Here is a 23,360-nt window from a genome sequence, read left to right as displayed (position 1 = left end):
CTCGCTCTCAAATAAATAAAATCTTAAAAAAAAAAAAAATTCAAATCCCTTTTTTAAAAAGTGACATCCTGGGCCTTGTCTGTAAAATGAATCTCAAGACAGTTACCTCCATCACAGGAGGTTATGAAGATTAAAGGAGTTGATACATGCTAAGCGTTTTAGAACAGTGTCTGGCACATAGTAAGTACTTAATAAGTTATCAGCTAATAGTCTGAGAAAACAGTATAGGATAATAGTAGTGAGCTTGTACTCCCTGTGTTAGAGTCCTGGTCCTGCTACTTGTGGTATGACCTTGAACAAGTTACTTAGCCTTTCTCTGCCTCAGTTTCCTCATACAAACAACAGGGTTAATAATGCTACCTATTTCAATAGGGTTGTTACAAAGAATTAAATAAATTAACACATGTGAAGCACTTAGCCCCAAGACTGGCAAGTAGGACCCTATGTAAAGTTAGAGGAAGTAATGGTAGTCATACTAGCAGTGGTTTTAGCAAAGCAGTAGCAGTCGTAGTTAGTGATTTACATTTGCCTTTTCAGTATATATGGCAATTTGGGCAAATGCTTTATTTAAGAAAAACAAATCGGTGTTTTTAATGTGTTGGATAATTTCCTCTGGGCTTAGTCTGCCCACCTAATAAGATATCAGTGAGCTTTAGTTAATGTCTCTTCATAAAACGGCATATCTGCTTATGTGAATTACTAATTGTCTGTGAGGGCAGACTGTATCTTTCAGACAGTAGTGTGCCTAAATAGAGACTAAGGGAGCAGGAAAAATAAGCAATCCTTTCTCAGAAGTGGTTTGCCTCAGATATGAATGATTGACTTGAGCTTGAATATTCGATCTGCTCATGAGATCTGTTCCTTCTTTAATGAGCCAAAGTTTTTTCTACCATGTGAAATCTCCTTTTGTACGAATGTAAATGGGGAGAAATGGTGAAATCTTTTCTGTTTGTCATCATTGTATATATTTTCGTCTTCCCTCCTGTTTGAGAACTGAGGGAGCAGCTCTTACTACTCAATTACAGATTTTACTGTTTATTATGTATTATTGGTTGTTATGTGACTTTGGAGTTAGAAAGCACTTTAAGCACTTCTCTTTTCTAAATTTACAAACAAAGCCTCTAAGGGCCCTTTAGGTTTTGTAATTGCACAGAGTTGTATTGGGCAATTACTTTATTACCTGATCTAGATTTCTAGAGTTCAGGTCTCTTGACTCCTACCTTAGTACTTTTTCCATTACTCCATACTATCTTCCATTTTTCAAAAACCAGCACTGCAGACTAATGAAATGTAAAATTGGCATAACTAGTAGTTGTTTAAGTTCATTAATACTTGTAGTATTCATATGTATAGAAAAAAGTAGCATCATCACTGAAAGAAGAAAGTGAATCCTGACCCTTATTTTGGAACATCATTAACCACTAATAAAACTCAAAAGAAATCATGACATGCTCAAAATAGAATTATCTTATATTAAAGTGCCACATAGCACTTTTAGGAATCATTGACTCAGAGAAGGAGGAAATTTTTCACCATCAGTGAAACTTGACCTACCTAGAGACCTATCTTCTGAAAACACAGAATAGTTGCTAATAGTTCCAGAAGCAGAAGTCAGTAAAAACAAAACAAGACCCTTTGACATTTAAGGGGAAAAATTTCCTGGAGCAACGGGAAATAACACTCAGAGCCAGTGGCTATGTATGTGACCATCATTGGTTTGTTTAACATGTAGAAGGAAAGTAGTCATAAGATTAGTCAACTGAAAATGTTGACAATTTCACTAAAAGCCAAGGGTGGAAGCAATGACCTGAAAAATAGAGCAGAGAAGGGGGAAGAAGAAAGAACCTGAGTGATGGTGACAGTTTCAGACAGTGCCTGACACTGAGAGCAGTAGATTCCTAGAATAGAAAAGCCAGACAGTGAGAAGATAGACCGCTGTAGTTGGAACATTGGAAAATAAGTGAAGAAGAGCTTTTAATTCTCTATCTAAAAAGGGTATCATTCACTGCGCCATGTTAAAAGTATATAGTATAGTGTGCAGTCACTGGTGAAAGCTTGCAGTCTCTGATAAGCTATTACAATTATTCTGTTGAATTATTGTAAAACTCTAACAGATTTAACAGATTTAATGCTGGTAATATTTTTATCACCCCGTTTTCTTACCAGTGATATCTATAGATTTCATCCTAAGGACTAAGTTGTTCAGAAAAGAAATAAGAATGGTTTCATGTAAATTTTCTTTAGAAGTATAAGCTATATATAAGATTTCCAAAGCCTGGGGGCCTGGGTGGCTCCCTCGATTAAGTGTCTGCCCTCAGCTCAGGTCATAATCTGGGGTCCTGGGACTGAGCCCTGAGTTGGGCTCCCTGCTCAGCTGGGAGTCTGCTTCTCCCTCTCCCTCTGTCTACTTGTGCTCTCTCTGTCAAATAAATAAATAAAATCTTTAAAAAAATTTTTAAATACAATTCCAAATATTTCTCTTTGAAATTCTGTTAAATGTCAAACTCAGAAAAATGAAACAAGACGAAACCAGAGAGGGAGACAAACCATAAGAGACTTTTTTTTTTTTACATTCTTTTTTTAAAAATTTTATTATGTTATGTTAATCACCATACATTACATCATTAGTTTTTGATGTAGTGTTCCATGATTCATTGTTTGTGCATAATACCCAGTGCTCCATGCAGAATGTGCCCTCTTTAATGCCCATCACCAGGCTAACCCATCCCCCCACCCTCCTCCCCTCTAGAACCCTCAGTTTGTTTCTCAGAGTCCATAGTCTCTCATGGTTCATCTCCCACTCTGATATCCCCCCTTCATTTTTCCCTTCCTACTATCTTCTTTTTTTTTTTTTTTTTTTTAAACATATAACGTATTGGGGCGCCTGGGTGGCTCAGTCGTTAAGTGTCTGCCTTCGGCTCAGGTCATGATCCCAGGGTCCTGGGATCGAGCCCTGCATCGGGCTCCCTGCTCAGAGGAGAGCCTGCTTCTCCTTCTCCCACTCCCCCTGCTTGTGTTCCCTCTCTCTCTGTCTCTCTGTCAAGTAAATAAATAAAATCTTTAAAAATATATATATATAATGTATTATTTGTTTCAGAGATACAGGTCTGTGATTCAACAGTCTTACACAATTCACAGCGCTCACCATAGCACATACCCTCCCCAATGTCTATCATTCAGCCACCCCATCCCTCCCACCCACCCCCACTCCAGCAACCCTCAGTTTGTTTCCTGAGATTAAGAATTCCTCATATCAGTGAGATTGTATGATACATGTCTTTCTTTGATTGGGGGCACCTGGTGGCTCAAGAGTCAGTTAAGTATCTGACTCTTGATCTCAGTTCAGGTCTTGATCTCAGGGTAGTGTGTTCAATCAAGTCCTGTGTTGGGCTCCATGCTGGGTGTGGAGCCTACGTAAAAAAAAATTATTGTGAAAGTTCACATAGCTGGTAAGTCAGAGCGCTGCCCTTAATTCTAACTATATACTCCACACTATTTTTTATGTGTACATATGTTTTCAGTCACAAAAAAATAAAGGAAACACATAAAAATATCAACTGTAGTTAATGCTAAATGATGGGGTCATTTAGCATATTTGTGATATTTTTCTATATTTCCTACAGTGACAATGTAATCTGTAATAAGAAAAAGAATAAATATTAATTTTTTAATATAAAAAAACCTTCCATGATTTTCAGTTTTCAACAGAATAAAGCCTAAATTACCTTGTGTTGGGGGCACCTGGCTGGCTGGCTGGCTGGCTCAATCGGTAGAACATGCGACTCTTGATCTTAGGGTCATGCTTTTAAGGTCCACATTGGACGTAGAGCTTACTTTAAAACATAATAAACAAACAGGGGCGCCTGGGTGACTCAGTTGAGTGTCCGACTGTTGATTTCGGCTCAGGTCGTGATCTCAGGGTCAGGAGGTCGAGACCCATGTTGGGCTCCACACTTGGCAGGTAGTCTGCTGAGGATTCTCTCTCCCTCTCCTTCTGCTCCTCCCCACCCTACCCCCACCCCCTGCTTCCCTCTGCAATAATAAATAAATAAATCTTTAAAAAATAAACAGGGGCGCCTGGGTGGCTCAGTCAGTTGAGTGTCTGCCTTCAGCTCGGGTCATGATCCCGGGGTCCTAGGATGGAGCCCCACATGGGGCTCCCTGCTCATCAGGGACCCTGCTTCTCCCTCTCCCTCTGCCTGTTGCTTTGCCTACTTGTGCTGTCTCTCAAATTAATAAAATCTTGAAAGATAAAAAAAGATTTTTTTAAAAAATTAAATAAACACATACGTACATACATACATCACTCACTCACTTTCTGTCACAGAGTCCTTTGCAGTATGTGTTCCCAGTCTGCCTTACCAGTTTTATTTATACAAACTCTTCCCCTTGGAAAAAACTAAAATTTAGTTATACATTAAAATGTTCTTAATTGGGGCACCTGGGTGGCTCAGTCGTTGAGCTTCTGCCTTCAGCCCAGGTCATGATCCCAGGGTCCTGGGATCGAGCCCCACATCGGGCTCCCTGCTCCGCGGGGAAGCCTGCTTCTCCCCCTCCCACTCCCCCTGCTTGTGTTCCCTCTCTCACTGTCAAAAAATAAATAAAATCTTTAAAAAAAAAGTTCTTAATTGGCAGTAGCTAACTACAGGAGGATTAGAAGCAATAGATAATTTGGGGATTCATTTTTGAAGGCTGCTTAGTTCTTGGATTATTAAATTGTACCTTTTAATCTCTTACTTCGTGATTTTTAGGATGCCAGCCCTGTTGTAATTGAGCCATCATCTGTTCTGAATGGAGGAAAATATTCATTGGGAACAGCGGTACATTGTATAGAGCAGAGTGAAGATAGAATCGGAGGAGGCAGCCTCACTTACGTGAACACCACAGAAGAGAAATTTTCAGACAACATTTCTTCTGCATCTGAAGCCTCAGAAACTGCCGGCAGTGGTAAGTATAGCTTGTTTCCCATAAAGTTTATTGAGGGTCACTTCTTAAAGGAGTATACTTTGTCAGAAATGTGCTTCGTAGGATATAATCAGGCTTCTATTCACAGAAATAAGTTTTGAATGAAATGATCAATTACAAAATTCTTGAATACATTAGTAGCTTTACAAAAAGAAACTCTTCTATATTCTACTTCATTAATCTCTCAATTTGAAAATATGTTCACTGTTGGGGTACCTGGCTGGCTCAGTCAGTAGAGCATGAAACTCTTGATCTTAGGGTTGTGGTTCAAGGCCCACATTGGGCGTGGACCTACTTAAAATAAATAAGTTCATTTGTAAAAAAAAAAAAAAGAAAGAAAATATTTTCACTGTTTTCATTGATTAAAGCTACTTCTCTCCGTATTGCTATTAAATTATTTTGTCAATAATTTGGAAAGACAATTTTTGAGAAAAGACCGTTTTTGAGAAAATCTAAAATTCCATCTCCAAGACTTTCTCTGCCTTCATTGGATTAAATGCACCCTCATATCAGATTCTACAGACATTTCAGGCTGGAATTGGGGGATTATTTTTTTAAACTATTGAGAAAAAGTCCTAATGCTTCCCATAATCCCCTACAGTCTTTGGTAGGACTAAAACTAAAAACTAAAAAAACACTAAAACTCAGTGTTTCTACACATTTGGGGAAAATGCTTTGATGTTTGTGGCGTAGCTGAGTTGAGCTGATCCTTCTGCTGATAACAGTGGCAGTGCTCTCAACCTTACTCTGTTGTTATTTCATCTTTGAGATCTGGCAAATTGGACAGAGCTAGCATCCTCTCTACAGAGTTCTTTGTAGAATTTACTCCTTCTTGTTCCCCATCTGACATTACAGCGATCATTCAGCAGTCCTAGAAGTTCTGTCTCTGATGAGCTTTAACACCAAGATTATTTTTAACCCTCTCTAAGGTCCTTTTTGATACGTGCTTACTCTGATCTGTGCTATCCATAGGCTGAGCAGTGCCGCAGACGAAAGGTTTAAAGTGACTAATGGCTAGAATGTTTACTCGATTGATGGCTAGAATGGTTAGTCTGTAGTTCAGAGTTGAAAAAGCTTAAAATACCATTGAGGTTCACAACTCTTAAGTCATCATTAATCATTTTTCTGTGTGCATTTTTCTATTGTAACCTGGATGCCTTCCTTTGAAATAAATTTATTAGGGAAGTTCCCTCCTCTCTGGCACTCTTCTTTTAGAGTTCTTGTTTTAGCTCCTTCCCTTTGGTTTAGAGACTTCTTATGACCAATCTACTAAGAACATTTGGAATGCGTTTACAGGTGGAAAAAAAAGAATTAAGGGTGACTATGTGAGATCCCAGGTATTTGGCCATACTTCTTCCTTTTCTATCAGAGGATGTATAATTCTTGTGAATTATTAGATATTTTAGGATGCTGGCCAAATGTTCATTTGGTAACTGTTGGTTTTGGGGGGGGGGTTTGTTTGTTTGTTTAGATTTGTATTTATTTATATTAGAAAGAGAGCATGTGAATGGGGTTGAGGGGCACCAGGGACAGGGCGAGAGGGGGAGAAAGAGTCCCAAGCAGACTCCACACTGAGCTGAGCATGGAGCCAGACGTGGGGCTGGATCTTACAACCCTGAGATCATGACCTGAGCTGAAATCAAGAGTCGGACACTTAACCGACTGCGCCAGTCAGGCGCCTCATTTGGTAACAGTTTTTAAAGCTTTTCTTCTACTTAGTGTTGTGCTAGATATTGTCCAGAAGGATGACATCTGTATTTCCTATCTTCTGCAGAGTTATCAGAATCTTATGCTGTAGTGACATGCCAACAGAAAAATAGCATTAATCTAATACATGGACATTGAGTTCATATCTTCAAGCCTATTTTTTTTTTTTTAAAGATTTTATTTATTTGACAGAGACATAGCGAGAGAGGGAACACAAGCAGGGGGAGTGGGAGAGGGAGAAGCAGGCTTCCCGCAGAGCAGGGAGCCCGATGTGGGGCTTGATCCCAGGACCCTGGGATCATGACCTGAGCCGAAGGCAGACGCTTAACGACTGAGCCACCCAGGCGCCCCCCTATTTATGTATAATAACTAAAAATAAAGAGATTCCATCCTCTTTTCCCTTACAGGCTTTCTGTATTCTGCCACACCAGGAGCAGATATGTGCTTTGCCCGACAACATAACACGTCTGACAATAATAACCAGTGTTTGCTAGGAGCCAATGGGAATATTTTGTTGCATCTCAATCCTCAGAAACCAGGGGCTATTGATAACCAGCCACTAGTAACTCAAGAACCTGTAAAGGTAGGTGATATGACATCTATGTAAAACAATTCTCTTTCAAAAAAGTGGCAAATAAATTTCATTCTAGAGATTTTAATGTACAGCATGACATTTGTACATTCATGGTTCGTTAAATTAACCTGTTGAAGATGGAAATCTCTGCACAGTATATTTCTGTGAGGATATTTTATGATTTAGTAATTGCATAGAAGTAGTGTAGTAATACTTAGAAATATTCTTACTTATTAGGACAGCTACTTTGAAAATGCAGTTTTATGTGTATGTGGAATTTTTTCCAAAATAATAATTTCTCAGCCAGTCTTATTTCCAAATGCTCTAATGATTTTTCAAATGATTTGCCTTGAGTTCTCTTTCTTAAATAATTTATTTCTAAAGTTAAAAATAAAAATCTCTTGTGGTATGTATATACAATAAAATATTACGCAGCCATCAAAAGGAATGAGATCTTGCCATTTGCAACGACGTGGATGGAACTGGAGGGTATTATGCTGAGCGAAATAAGTCAAACAGAGAAAGACATGTATCATGTGACCTCACTGATATGAGGAATTCTTAATCTCAGGAAACAAACTGAGGGTTGCTAGAGTGGGGGGTGGGGTGGGAGGGATGGAGTGACTGGGTAATAGACACTGGGGAGGGTATGTGCTCTGGTAAGCGCTGTGAATTGTGCAAGACTGTTGAATCTCAGATCTGTACCTCTGAAACAAATAATGCAATATATGTTAAGAAAAAAAAAGAAGAAGAAGAAGAAGATAGCAGGAGGGGAAGAATGAAGGGGGGAAATCGGAGGGGGAGACGAACCATGAGAGATGATGGACTCTGAAAAACAAACTGAGGGTTCTAGAGGGGAGGGGGGGTGGGAGGATGGGTTAGCCTGGTGATGGGTATTGAGGAGGGCACGTTCTGCATGGAGCACTGGGTATTATGCACAAACAATGAATCATGGAACACTACATCTAAAACTAATGGTGTAATGTATGGGGATTAACATAACAATAAAATAATAATAATAATAAAATAACTAAAAAATAAATAAAAATCTCTTTTAGAAAATTATTTTCCGATAACATGAAACTGAGCTGTGACATATGTGTTTGTTCTCCTGTGTCTAGATTTTGTTAAAACACGAGACTGTAACACTAAAAATACTAAAAATCAACATTTGTATTCCATTCTTTCTAAGGCTACATCACTAACACTAGAAGGAGGACGATTAAAACGAACCCCACAGCTGATCCATGGAAGAGATTATGAAATGGTCCCAGAACCTGTGTGGAGAGCACTTTATCACTGGTATGGAGCAAACCTGGCTCTACCTAGACCTGTAAGTATAACCAATGGTGCTTTATATAAGGAACAGTCCTAGTTGGGTCTTCCATTACTTTTCTATATGAATCTCACTATCCACAAATTAGTTCTTACTAATGGCAACAGAGTACTCAGTACCTGTAAATTAGTTGAACAAAATTTAGATTTCTTTACATTTATTCATTCATTTATTCATACATTTACCGAGCACTGTATTAGTACCAGCTCTACAGTGATGTGCCTGTGGGAGTGGGTGGCTTACCTGGAGCGGAGAGAATAGTCACTGGACTAAATAAAGTCAAGGGATTGTGAGGCTAGGCTATTAAATAAGTCATCCATATAAACGCAGACTTTAGGATAATGTGGGGCTTAGGCTGGAGCAGAAGTCTGAGAGCCAGTGCCAAAAAGTTCAGTGAATATAGGGGAAGTGGTGCAATGATTACTTCTGAGACTGTTATTTTTATTAACCACACAGGCATCCAGTTAGGGATTGGTTCATCCCATAGTTGTTGGTAGATTTTTGTGTTTTGTCTTTCTGAAGGAAGGACAAAAATGATCATAACAGGATGATAACAGGAATCCAAGGCGAGTGAATTCTGATTGTTGCCATTATTAGGATGAGTCATTGAGAGCATAAATAAAATGCTCTAAAGTAATTTAAAAGACTTGAAGTATATAATATCACAATATTAGTGAGTTAACTATACCATTATACTTTTGGGCTTATACAGTAAACAACAGGACTCATACCCTGAATACTCTTTGCGTTGTCAATGCAGTAAATTACTTCGTAAGAAGGTTCTTTTTGTAGATCAAGAAACACTCTCCCTCATATAATGTCCCAGATAGAACTTTCTTATACCAGAAAAGTTTACATAAATGAGATACAGTAACTTAGATCACTTCCAAAGAGAGGAAAAAGTCTGCTTATAAAGCCTTAGTCTATAATTTTGATGTTGACTTTGACTTACTAATAATTATGTTTATTAAAAATTGTGTTTAAGTCAGAATCAGGAATTTGGGCTTTGTGTTTGTTGGCTCCGAAAGGTTCCTACTGTATCTGGCATCAGAACTCCTAGAAGATACATATAAATACGAATATACATAGATACATATACATATATATACTTTATTTATTGGGAGGTGGGGTAGTCCTTCAGTTAGTTACTTAATTTCTGGGACTTTCCAGCTTTATCGTTATATTCTATATGTGGGAATATATCTGGGAAAACATTGTGATAATTGTGTTTGACATATATATAGTTTGATATTTTAGAGCCTGCCTAGATTTGGATTACCAGTGTTCCAATCTCTAAACCTTAGTTTCTTCCTCTCTCTAAAATGAACATGACCATATCTACTTCATTAGAGTTGTTTTGATAATTAAATAATACAATTAGCACAGCATCTGATTTATGGTAAATGGTCAGCGAATGCTGACAATTGCTAATATCATCATCATCATCATCATTAAATGAGTTTTTTCAGAGCCTCACACAAGGTCCTATTTTTTACATTGATGTCAGACAAATACTAAAATAATTTTACTAGATCAAAGCTGCATTTGCTAGCTTGATAGAATTTTTTTCATCTCTAAATATGACACATTTGCCTGATTTCAGGAAAAAATGCTGCAAAAAACATTTAAAATGGTGTTTTCAGGGCGCCTGGGTGGCTCAGATGGTTAAGCGTCTGCCTTTGGCTCAGGTCATGATCCTGGGGTCCTGGGATCGAGCCCCACATCGGGCTCCCTGCTAGGCGGGGAGCCTGCTTCTCCCTCTCCCTCTGCCTCTCCCCCTGCTCATGCTCTCTCTCGTTCTCTGTATCTCTGTGTCTCAAATGAATAAATACAATCTTTAAAAAAAAAAAGTAAAATAAAATAAAATGGTGTTTTCAGGTAGAGAATACTAAATGTATTGCCATGGCAAGGTTAAAAGTGAATGCTTTCACCTTCATACTTACATAAGTCATACTACTTATTTAAAAATATCTTTGGGGTGTCTGGGTAGCTCAGTCGGTTAAGCATCTGACTCTTGATCTCAGCTCAGGTCTTGATCTCAGGGTTTTTTCCAAACATGTGATGATCTCTTTAAGGCAAATTCTTGCACATGGAATTGCATCTATTGTTTGCCAGTTGCCACTGAAGTTAACAAGTTCAAAGACAAGAATAATTAAAATGTAAATAAATATGTGTTTTTGTATGTGCATAAGAATTTGTTAATTTGTGGGCGCCTGGGTGGCTCAGTTGGTTAAGCGACTGCCTTCGGCTCAGGTCATGAACCTGGAGTCCCGGGATCGAGTCCCGCATCGGGCTCCCTGCTCGGCAGGGAGCCTGCTTCTGCCTCTGACCCTCCCCCCTTTCATGTGCTCTCTCTCTCTCATTCTCTCTGTCTCAAATAAATAAATAAAATCTTTAAAAAAAAAAAAAAAGAATTTGTTAATTTGTAATTTTTCACAAAATCACTTGTTCTCTTGGCAAAGAAGATGCATTTATAAAAACTACTTCATTATCAGTTCAAATTCTGTCAAAGGTATGTTTTTATGTAGCCTGACAACTACCAATACTGAATTATTAATCTTGCCTCAAATCATATTAAACTAAAATCATAAGAAATTATGGTTGGCTTTGTAGCTATTAGTACCTGTCTAAAGGTGGACAGACTTCGTCCAGCAGTCTTAGAGGAGAATACCAGGGAGAGCAGTTTTACTGCTTATCATTTAAGTAGGATTTGAAAAAGCTCCCAAATGGAGCTTCTCAAGTGCCATACTGTAGCATATCAGGATATGCGGAATACTTTTAAGAAAAAGTCCTAACGGTTTGGTTCATAGCATTGTTTTCATTTGGTTCTTTACTGCCCCCTCTTGATATTGAAAAATGCTCTATTGCAGAAGACATTGGTTACTAGGGCCGAGGGAAATAAAATAAAACCTGATCACTTGAGACTGTTAAAGTTTATGTAGGATTTTATGTTTTAAAGTATGTTAATCCTGCTATCCTTTTGGAATACTAAATTGCTAATGTTCTACTCTTAAAACTCTTGGAGCAATATTTTTATAATAAAATGTTTTCCTGTGTCTTTGGGCTGGCAAGCACATTATTGGAGGAGGTTATTGAAAAATCCTGTTTCAACATGAATCTCAATTTTGTTCACCCACTGTAATGGTTTTTATCATAGACAAAAATATATCGAGTCAACTAGTTACAGTAGAACATAGCAAAGTTTTATATGAAAACATTTTTATCCTTACTACTAATATAAGAAATAAAATTTTAAGCAAATTTATAATATTCTTTATATGTGTTAAAAAAACAAGGTATTTTCAAATGATGTCCACTGATAAGGTTTTATGAGAGAAATACACCCATAAATTTCTGAGAATATTATAAATTGCTACACTTTGGCTGGCAAAATGACTTAGGTAGTTAATGATATGGCCTTCTGTACTTTTTGACTTATAACTCCAGTCCTAAGAATTTGTCCCTTAAAGGACATCATTTACATACATGAAGTATGTAAAAGTGAAAAGAATTATAGTGTGAAGGGAATAGAATTATAGATAATATTTAAGATTTTTCCCCTTAATTTCAGTGTTACTCGCTTTTAAATAAAAGAGGAGAAAATAATCACCAGGAGTTCTAATCTTGGAAGATGGGTTTAGGACCAGGAGCCTGAGAGTATTTAAATCTATGAATCCCTATAATCTAACATAGATAGTGAACCTATTGAACATTTTAGTTTAAAAATAAATCTCAGAAATTTGGTAAAAAATGACAAGTTTTGTTTCTTTTTATAGTGATCACATTATATCTTTTATAACAATAGGTGATCAAGAATAGCAAGACAGAAATCCCAGAGCTGGAGTTATTTCCTCGATATCTTCTTTTTCTAAGACAGCAGCCTGCCACTCGGACACAGCAGTCTAACATCTGGGTGAATATGGGTATGATGAGCCTGAGAATGTTTCCTCAGCATTTACCAAGAGGTAACTTAAGAATGCAGCAAGAATACCATACATCTCTTTCAAAAACAAAAACAACCAAGTTGCTCCAAGTCTGGTGCCACTGCACTAACACATATTCCCATCTACTTTCATACGGAATCGGTAAATCGTCTCTGGGGCTTAGATCTATGGTCATGCGCAAGACTAGATGGGGTAGTGGCAAAGCCTCATCATCAAATGGAGAAGAATTGTTTCCTTTTCTGGTTTGTAAGCATACAAAGAAAAAAGCCATTATAAATTATTTGCTTGTCGTAAGTTAGAATCTGCCAGTTGATGACTGACTGGTCTTTTCAGCTCCACTCAAATTTCTGAAAAGTAATTTCTTTCGCAGTGTCATAGTTTTGTTTATTTGTTGGTGTTTTTTGGGACTCTTTTGGCAAAACATGATACATTTCTCATGCTTGGTCCAAGGAGTCTTTATAAGAGACAGATAATATAAAGTGAAGAATATATTTTTGAAAATTAAAATGGCACATTTGCTTTGAAAAACATCAAGCCTATCAAAATGACATATAAGTTCCCATTTTAATGTACTGCATGCAGAAAGTTCCCCTTTGATTTCTCTGTGAGGTTAAATTTTATTGACAGGCAGGACTTGCTCTATGCTTTTGCTTTGCAAATATTTGACATTGTTCTTCAGCAGAAATAATGAGTTATCCATTTACACAAGGTCTTACTTTGTGTAACAATGCCAGAATGTTATTAATATAACTTAGGATGCAAGAACTACCTTTGAACCCAAACCAACCCTGTAAGCACCATTCCTCCTTTGAAATCAATTAGTTTTCTGTCTTCCTTAAAGGTTTTAGTCACATAATATATTGGATATTCTTACACATATTGTTTGGTAAGAATTATAGCAAAGCATTGGCTTCTGCCTAACCAAACTTGGGGAAAATGTCAAAATCGAGGAGCAGTGAAATAGAAGCACTATGAAACATTCTTGATTTAATTTTCCATTGAATAAAAATATTCACCTTGCTTCCATGGCACCCATAGCATATATCTTTCTCAATTCTCTTTGAAAGATAACATGAGAGGCAAGATGTGTTGTGCTTTTAGCAAGTACTCTTTGTAACTCTTGTGCTGATCCTAGATTTTTGCTGCTTCTGTAAATTCCACTAGATTTGTTGGTGCTATTCAAAAACACAGAATTATGTGTAATAAGTGGCTGCCTGCTTAATGAGCTATGCTATAAAAACTGTCTAGAATTCAAATAAATTTATGTGGCTTACGACAATAGAAATTGACTTGGACACTACACTTGGAAATGCTTCTGAATCCTAGAACTGGGTAGTTATGCTCCAAATTTATTCTTAATTTGAAATTTTATTCCTTACTAATTAATTCTGAAATCAATCATTAATCGTTTTGAAGTTTATGAAAATATGCTTTCTTGCTGTAATCTTATAACTAATCCTCTGATGTATAATTGGAAAATTTTGCTCTTTTATTTTCTGTTAAGAATTATCCTTTGCTTGCTATCTGATAGTAAAATATTTGCTAGGCTATGTGTTTAAAAATTGATCATGGGGCGCATGGGTGGCTCAGTTGGTTAAGCGACGGCCTTCGGCTCAGGTCATGATCCTGGAGTCCCGGGATCGAGTCCCACATCAGGCTCCCTGCTCAGCGGGGAATTTGCTTCTCCCTCTGACCCTCCCCCCTCATGCTTTCTCTCTCTCATTCTCTCTCTCTCTCAAATAAATAAATAAAATCTTTAAAAAAAAAAATTGATCATGGTTGGGTTTTGTTCTGCCATAACTTATTTTTCATCTTTCTTATTACTCAATGTATTAGGGCTGTTTACTAGACTCTTTTATTACTTCTGAAGTGATGGGTGTACAAACTGTGACACAGTTAACAATGACTTAAACATAGCCTTGTTGACAGATAAGGCTACAGGGTCTTTGTTTCTTATATGGTTTTTCAGCCTATTTTAGGTGAGTGAATTCTTTTTGGAAGCTCTTAAAAAAGCGGATGATGGGGCACCTGGGTGGCTCAGTCATTAAGCATCTGCCTTCGGCTCAGGTCATGATCCCAGGGTCCTGGGATCAAGCCCCACATCAGAATCCCTGCTTAGTGGGGAGTCTGCATCTCCCTCTCCCACTTCCCCTGCTTGTGCTCCCTCTCTCACTGTGTCTCTCTCTGTCAAATAAAATCCTTAAAAAAATAAATGATTGGGGGGTCTGGGTGGCTCAGTCATTAAGCGTCTGCCTTCAGCTCAGGTCATGATCCCAGGGTCCTGGGATCAAGCCCCACGTCAGAATCCCTGCTTAGTGGGGAGTCTGCATCTCCCTCTCCCACTCCCCCTGCTTGTGTTCCCTCTCTCGCTGTGTCTTTCTCTGTCAAATAAATAAAATCTTAAAAAAAAAAAAAAGCAGATGATACAAGTACTTTTCTCTGCTTTGTTTAGTAGGTGAAGATTCAAAGGCATTTAATAAGAGGAAAAAAGCTAAGTCTCCATTGGATGGGTAGAAAATTACCTGGCATTTATAATTGTACCCTGGATGGATTACATTGATATGCTTTATTTTTGTTTTGGGCTGCTTAGTAAACTATAACCTACTATAGCTAGAGAGGACCATTTTAAGCTACAGCTCTTGCCTGGGTTTTTGGCTGAATAGTTAATAACCAAGGTTTAGTTAATTGTTTTAGCAACCTGTTTTTAACTTCCGTAATCTCTTGTCACTTCATCCCCCTTCTCTTTTGAAGTAGGTGGTTAAACTTGATATATTCTTTCTTCACTTATCTCTCTTTCCCCTTACTACCATTCTTTTTTTTTTTTTTTTTAAAGATTTTATTTGACAGAGAGAGAGAGACAGCGAGAGAGGGAACACAAGCAGGAGGAGTGGGAGAGTGAGAAGCAGGCTTCCTGCAGAGTAGGGAGCCTAATGTGGGGCTCGATCCCAGGACCCTGGGATCATGACCTGAGCTGAAGGCAGACGCTTAACAACTGAGCCACCCAGGTGCCCCTACCATTCTTTTTGTTTCTTGAGCCCTCTTGGAATTCAAGATCATTTCTGCTGTCATCTTATTTTGCAGGCAGGTCACATGGTTTTCCTGCCTCCTGCCTTTTCAGCGGGGCAATTTTTTTTGTCATGGGAAGGTTCTTGGTTTCATTTTAAACTCTGGCCATTGTAGTGTCTCTGCCTATTTAGAATTTTAAGTAAAAGTTTCTTGTGTAATTGTACTTCTGTGCCTGGTATTTGGGGCACTTAATTACTGGGAGTGATGGTATTAGTAATTCAAAGACAGTTTATTTTAAGAAAGTGGGTCATGTTAAATAACAAAAATTCAACCAAGTAAATTTTAAAGATCTAATTGGCTTTATTAATTGATTTATGAATCTGGCAACATCCCTTCTAGCAAGTAGAGGGGTGCTCCCAAGAGCTACAGAAAAAAAAAGAAAAAAGGTTTTTAAAGGTAGAGAGGGAGTGGAAAAAAGGAAACTCTTCACAAAGATTCCATTGTTTTAAGCAAGGTCTCCCTCTTAAAGGGAAAAGTAGGGTCTATCAATAAATTTCCTAGTACTGACCAGGAAATTCCCATGTTGACCAGTTAAAGGTTACATTTCTAGGGATTTGAAACTGCAGTTAGGTCAGGTATTAAGTCTTGGTTTACTGACTTAGAGCTTTAACATAAGTGATCCCATTTGGGGCCAGTGGTTTTCTTTTTAACAAATTCAATTTTCTGTGGAATTCTTTTGAATGAGTCCAGTTATCTGTGGAATTCAAATCAAGTCCCATATGATCTTCCCCATTCTTATATTGAATATTGATTTTGCTATTGAGTGTGACCCTGCTGAGGGCAGCCAAGGTACCGTGTCTTTTGTTGATACTTGCCACTCCTCTTGGGATCCAAATATTGCCTGTTACTTGGGCTTCTGGTCTTATTGCTCTTCCTTCCAAAGTTAAGGCTTTGAACTTAAACACAGTTGTTCTTTTATCTTAATTTTAAAGCTTCTTAATTTATAAAATTATTAATCCTATAATTCTCATTTCTCATCATTATTTCCTAAAATAGTCATTGCTGAGTGGGGTGCTTTTTTTTTTACACCTGCCTTTTTCCTTATTATGATTACCATGACCATAGGAAATGTACCTTCTCCGAATGCGCCATTAAAGCGGGTCTTAGCCTATACAGGCTGTTTTAGTCGAATGCAGACCATCAAGGAAATTCATGAATATCTGTCTCAAAGGCTACGCATCAAAGAGGAAGATATGCGCCTGTGGCTCTACAACAGTGAGGTAAGTCATTTCCTGTTGTAAGGTGACTTGTACACATGCTGAAAAAGATCCGAACAGTACAGAAGTATATAGTGAAAATTCTTCATTCTCATCCTCTGACCTCTGTCTTCCATCCTCCTCAGAAGTAGTGCTATTATATTAATTGCTTATATATTCTTCCTACCATATGCAGTATGTTTTCAGAGTATACTCTGAAATTGGATCATAAGTAGTTTTAACCAGTTCTCTATTCCATTGTTCCCTCTTTATATCCTCCTGTGATCACCATTGAGAGGCAGTATAGTATAATAGTTAAGAGCACAGTTCCTGGAGCCACACTGCCAGGGATTAAATCCTGGCCCTGCCACTTGTTTAGTTGTATAACCCAGAGCAAGTCACTTAACTGTCTCAATTTTCTCATGAGTAGGCGGGCAACATAATAGTATCTCCCTTAGAATTAAGTAACTTAGTTTTGTGAGCACAAACAAAAACATGTAATTCTACTGTAGGACTTTGATTTTATATTTTTGGTTCCTGGTAAGTTTCATCTTGATCATAAGCATGTTTACTGAATTTCATACTAGATAGTAAAGAAAATTTCTTTTGTACAAGTGCTTCAGAAAAATCTAAATCTCAATGAATTTTAGTTTGATGTGTGATGAATCTTCCAATCTCCCCAAAATTCTGTTATAATTTTGTTTTAGAGCATAAAGTATTTGTTTATGAAGTTGACATTGTTTTTCTCTCATTTTGCTACCTAAATTATAAATATTTATGAACTATAATATGCAAAATATCTGTCACATGAGTTAGAGAACTACAAGGACATGTTTAATTGTTTTAATTATCATTCATTTTTATTTCCTTTTCTGTTTCAAGTTTAGTAATCAAATTAACAAAAACGTTTTCTTCTCCATACACAGAATTACCTTACTCTTCTGGATGATGAGGATCATAGATTGGAATATTTGAAAATCCAAGATGAGCAGCATCTGGTAATTGAAGGTATAAGATGGAAGCATGCATCTATATTAGATTTTAGGGAAAGAATTTAAAGATTTAATTACTAATAATCTGTTTTATAATTTTTCTGGCTATTATTTGATCATTATATTCTTTATAGTAAAGAAAAACCATTAAGCTCTTATGTAATCCTACATACTATCTAGAGTGCTTTAAAAGAAAAATATGTCTGCTTTCATTGGTTGGCAAGGAATAGAAACATTGGGTAGAAACAAGTGAATTCAGTTATAAATTTATAAAATTTCAACCTGAGTTTTTGAGTTTGAGTAAGAAAACTAACTTTCTGGCATAGTTAGTGGTCGAGGCTTTCATTAGTCATCAAACACTGGTCACTCGCCAATAGAACTTGTATATTCACACATAGATTTACACACTGACATGGACATGTCACTGTAAACTTAAAATGTATCTTTCCCCTTCAGGATTTTTGGAAACATTGCAGACTGCCTTTGTATTAAAATAAATAGATTATAACACCCAGTGCTCTATTCAATACGTGCCCTCTTTAATACCCATCACCAGGCTAACCCATCCTCCCAACCCCTCCCCTCTAGAACCCTCAGTTTCTTTCTCAGAGTCCATAGTCTCTCATGTATTGAATGGAGCACTGGGTGTTATATGCAAACAATGAATCATGGAACACTACATCAAAAACTAATGATGTAATGTATGGTGATTAACATAACATAATAAAATAAAATAAAATTTAAAAAAGAAGTTGAAAAAATAAAATAGATTACTCTAACAGTTGTCATAATTTAAGAAGGAATTGTGATAATTCTAATACATTAAGTTTAAGAGCTTTAATTACTTCTATAGATGTTTGAGTATAATTTTAATTCAGGTTGGTAATTGAGGGAATAGCTTACTAATGAATTCTAATCAAGTAGCTATAAAGTCCCCAATTTAAAGAGTTGGAATGGTTTCAGAATCAATTACTAAAATTAACTCAATTTTTTTTTTCAGTTTCTGATTTAGAAATAAGAAAAAAAAATTTTTTAAACAGAAGCAATTGAGTGGGTGTGATTTGAATGGATAAGAAATTAACACGTTCCTCTCTCTGTCTTTCCAGTTCGCAACAAAGATATGAGTTGGCCTGAGGAAATGTCCTTTATAGCAAACAGTAGTAAAATAGATAGACACAAGGGTAAGTCTCTGGTTAATTATTTCTAAAGAGATTATCTTAAAATTATTCTTTTTTTCTTTCTCAACTATTGAAGTGTTAACAACTTTTGGCTTTCTAGTTCAAAATTGATTAGGACCCCTTTTTTTTTTTTTTTAAGATTTTTATTTATTTATCTGAGAGAGAGAATGAGATATAGAGAGAGAGCATGAGAGGGGGGAGGGTCAGAGGGAGAAGCAGACTCCCTGCCGAGCAGGGAGCCCGATGCGGGACTCGATCCCGGGACTCCAGGATCATGACCTGAGCCGAAGGCAGTCGCTTAACCAACTGAGCCACCCAGGCGCCCAGGACCCCTTTTTCTTTTTCCTGGAGTATCAATTTTTTTTTTTCTAACCTTGCAATTAAATAATTTATATATTTTTAAAGACATAATACTAGGAGAGAATTGTTTGAATTGTAAAAAACTATCTTAGCAGTTAAAGAGAATCTTTGCTAGTTTTAGATCACAAATGAGCTTGGATTATCATGATTGCCAGTGACTCTCTATGAAAAACCTTCTCTACTTTGGCATTCCAAGACCAGATAAAGAAGTTTTAGCTCCATTTAGCTGATTAAAAAAAATTAAAAAATCGTTGCGTCAAATACAAGTAACTGGTCTGCCTGCGACATCTTACTATAGTTAGGCTTCCTTCTCATAATTGTTTGTTCCAGTTCCCACAGAAAAAGGAGCCACTGGTCTGAGTAACCTGGGAAACACTTGCTTCATGAACTCAAGCATCCAGTGTGTTAGTAACACACAGCCACTGACACAGTATTTTATCTCAGGGAGACATCTTTATGAACTCAACAGGTAATATTTCTTGGTTCATTACCCACTATCACTTAAATCTCTTTCTTCACCCTGGGGGAGAAAAGACTTATTTGCCCTATTTAGTATGAAATAAGGGGCAAGGGATACTTCTCCTGTTTTAAAAAGAAATTTTGATGTGAGAAAATAGATGCTAGACATTTCTGTGCCCATGTGATTGTGATTTATGAGAACCTTTGGCAACAAATTTTCCTCTTGAACTTCTAGGACAAATCCCATTGGTATGAAGGGGCATATGGCCAAATGCTATGGGGATTTAGTACAGGAACTTTGGAGTGGAACTCAGAAGAATGTTGCCCCATTAAAGCTTCGGGTAAGCAGATTAAAATAATACGAAAGTATTAAGTCCTAAGCAGTTGTTTAAAAGTAACTGATTTTTTTCTACACGCTTTTTATGTTTAGCTTTTTAGCTTTAGTTTAACTAATGTGTTTTAGATCTTTCATGAGACATAAACTAGGTGTCAAATATTTTTACTTGCTCAAATATATGTAAAATACTGCTATAGATGTAGTGTCAGGAAATGATCAAAGTCATAGTCTAAATTTGGGATGTCGTTCAGTTTACTAATTTATCAAATATCTGTATACATAGTAAATCTTCCTTTTTTAGTCCTTTACTGTTAGCAATATTCTAACTGCAGGGTATACCTCTGAGCCTAGTAAATGATACTCATACCTTTTTAACATTACTAAGATAATTAGTTCTATCTATAGAATTGGTTTTTTTGTTTTTTTTTTTTTAAGATTTTATTTATTTATTTGACAGAGAGAGAGAGAGAGCGAGAGCAGGAACACAAGCAGGGGGAGTGGGAGAGGGAGAAGCAGGCTTCCCGCTGCGCAGGGAGCCCGATGCGGGGCTCGATCCCAGGACCTTGGGATCATGACCTGAGCCGAAGGCAGATGCTTAACAACTGAGCCACCCAGGCGCCCCTATAGAATTGTTTTTTAAGATTTTATTTATTTATTTGACACATAGAGAGAGGGCCAGAGAGCACAAGCAGGGGGAGTGGCAAGCAGAGGGAGAGGGAGAAGCAGGCTCCCCGCTGAGCAGGGAGCCCAATGTGGGCCTCAATCCCAGGACCCTGGGATTGTGACCCAAGCTGAAGGCAGATGCTTAACCGACTGAGCTATCCAGGTCCCCCACCTATAGAATCTTAAAAAGCAGCAAGAGGGGCACCTGGGTGGCTCAGTCAATTAAGCATCCAACTCTCTCAACTCAGGTCTTGATCTCACGGTGATGGAGTTTAACCCTGACATTGGGCTCTACACTGGGCATGGAGCCTAATTTAAAAATAATTAATTTAATTAAAAATAAAAAGCAGAAAGAATATATATTACTGAAATTCATGGATACAAATTTTATATTATATGTAATAAAGTTAGGATTATTATTTTTAGGATTATTTTTTATCTTTATTTAAAAACAATACAGAAACTTTTTTAGATTAAAAATTAATCATAATAACTAAAACTTCGACTACTTAACCACTTCCAAGCACTATTCTAATTACTTTATATGTATTAACTCATTTAATCTTCTAAGTAATCCTAGAATGTAAAGCAATATTATTATCCTCATTTTATGGCTTAGGAAACTAAGGCTCAGGGCAGTTAAACAGCTTGCCCAAGATTATAAGCTAGTTAGTTAAGTCCTCACAGTTAAACACAAGGCTATTCTGCCTCTAATAATAAACGTTAGGATACAAGACTAGAAGAGTTAACTGCAAAAGAAAACTATAACAGGAACTTTTTCAATGAGAGCAAAGGCTATTTTAATATTTCTGTCCTACCTGTCTTAAATAATATCTGTGTACCTAAAGAACTGCTTATATGATACTGAACTGGGACACAGTATTGGCCAAAATACCTTTTTTTCCTTGTCATTTGAGATTAAGACTAGAAAGATTTTGTGATTATTCAAAATATATTTGCTGAAATCGAGGCAGACTAAATACTGTTTACCTTCTCATAATGCCTCTGAATGAATGATGGGTCATATTCATTCCAAATTTTATGGGGTAGCAAATAATGAGTTTGATTCCTGTTATATTTATAGTGGACCATAGCAAAATATGCTCCCAGGTTTAATGGGTTCCAGCAACAAGACTCCCAAGAACTTCTGGCTTTTCTCTTGGATGGTCTTCATGAGGATCTCAACCGAGTCCATGAGAAGCCATATGTGGAACTGAAGGACAGCGATGGCCGACCAGACTGGGAAGTAGCTGCAGAGGTTTGTCAGTTTTGAATTTCTAATGTAAGCAATAGATCAAATGTTCTGACCACGAATGTGTGTTGCACAGCTTAAATGCTAGCTAAACTATTCTGTGATCAGAATTGTACTGTGGAAGTGAAGGAATTTATATTTCTCTATTTAATTCTTGTTCAGTAACACCAAAACAAAGCATCTTTAATGCAGATTTTAAAATGTTGCCTTTTTACATTGTAAACTTTTGGGAAAGAAAGTAGGAATAATTATTCAGTAGAACTTGGGAGTCCCCATAATTGCTAAAATAATGTGTACAGTGACCAATAGACATGTTTTATCTGCCTTTTAATGGATAAAGAGCTTTAATACTCATCACTGTCACCATGGTAAGAACAAAAAGGATTTTCCATCTGTATTTAATATCATATAGGTTGAACAGAAGAATCACATTCCATTCAAGAACTGGTTTTCTGGGGCATCTGGGTGGCTCAGTCGTTAAGCGTCTGCCTTCAGCTCAGGTCATGATCCCAGGGTCCTGGGATTGAGCCCCGCATCAGGCTCCCTGCTCGGCAGGAAGCCTGCTTCTCCCTCTGCCACTCCCCCTGCTTGTGTTGCCTCTCTCATTGTCTCTCTCTCTCTGGCAAATAAATAAAATCTTAAAAAAAAAAAAACAAAAAACTGGTTTTCTGTACTATCTCAGTAGGTGGTACCTTTTACATTACATATCTGCATTGTAAATTTACAGGCAGAAAGCTTCCATGTTTTAAATGAAGATTAAGGATTATGTTCTTTTTTTTATTGGGGTATAGTTTACATACAATATTATATTAGTTTCAGAGGATTATATTCTTGACATTTAAACCTAATAGATTTAGCCAATTTATTTGAATTTGTGTAGAAATAATTATCTTTTGAATTTTGGGGGAAAAAAAGTTTTCTAATCTTTTTCCTTGCTAGGCCTGGGACAACCATCTGAGAAGGAATAGATCAATTGTTGTGGATTTGTTCCACGGGCAGCTGAGATCCCAAGTCAGATGCAAGACATGTGGGCATATAAGTGTCCGATTTGACCCTTTCAATTTTTTGTCTTTACCACTACCAATGGACAGTTATATGCACTTAGAAATAACAGGTAGGTCACAAAGTTCCAAAAAATTACTTCAATACATTCTTTTACCTTATCCAGGTAACCCGAATTTGTAAGTATAGTCATTTCTTTATAATGCATTCTCATAAAAATTGGCCAGCATGTTATAATCTAGCAATCTAATTTTAGGCATAATTTGAAGTTTGAAAGACCTGGAGTATAGGTCCAAGCCATGTACCCATTGATTCCTCTATTGTTTCAA

At 37.1% G+C, this 23,360-nt stretch overlaps 1 protein-coding gene across 3 annotated transcripts in view; it reads left to right on the top strand.

The window, feature by feature from the left end:
• Window positions 1–23,360, top strand: part of USP32 (ubiquitin specific peptidase 32) — a 216,770-nt gene that overhangs the window by 165,981 nt on the left and 27,429 nt on the right. For 2 of the 3 annotated variants that reach the window (XM_035026664.1, XM_035026666.1), the window contains 11 exons: window positions 4,752–4,947; window positions 7,080–7,255; window positions 8,439–8,579; window positions 12,388–12,547; window positions 16,658–16,812; window positions 17,715–17,796; window positions 18,887–18,961; window positions 19,649–19,787; window positions 20,013–20,118; window positions 21,862–22,035; window positions 22,969–23,143. In XM_035026664.1, coding sequence (XP_034882555.1) covers window positions 4,752–4,947; window positions 7,080–7,255; window positions 8,439–8,579; window positions 12,388–12,547; window positions 16,658–16,812; window positions 17,715–17,796; window positions 18,887–18,961; window positions 19,649–19,787; window positions 20,013–20,118; window positions 21,862–22,035; window positions 22,969–23,143 — 1,579 coding nt within the window. The remainder of the gene's footprint in view (window positions 1–4,751; window positions 4,948–7,079; window positions 7,256–8,438; window positions 8,580–12,387; window positions 12,548–16,657; window positions 16,813–17,714; window positions 17,797–18,886; window positions 18,962–19,648; window positions 19,788–20,012; window positions 20,119–21,861; window positions 22,036–22,968; window positions 23,144–23,360) is intronic. The other variant, XM_035026665.1, reaches the window with a different exon arrangement.

This window comes from Mirounga leonina, unplaced genomic scaffold, assembly GCF_011800145.1.
Source record: "Mirounga leonina isolate KUSES-001 unplaced genomic scaffold, KU_Mleo_1.0 Mir_200, whole genome shotgun sequence".
Lineage (NCBI taxonomy): Eukaryota > Metazoa > Chordata > Mammalia > Carnivora > Phocidae > Mirounga > Mirounga leonina.
This window is presented reverse-complemented; position numbering and strand designations above follow the sequence as displayed.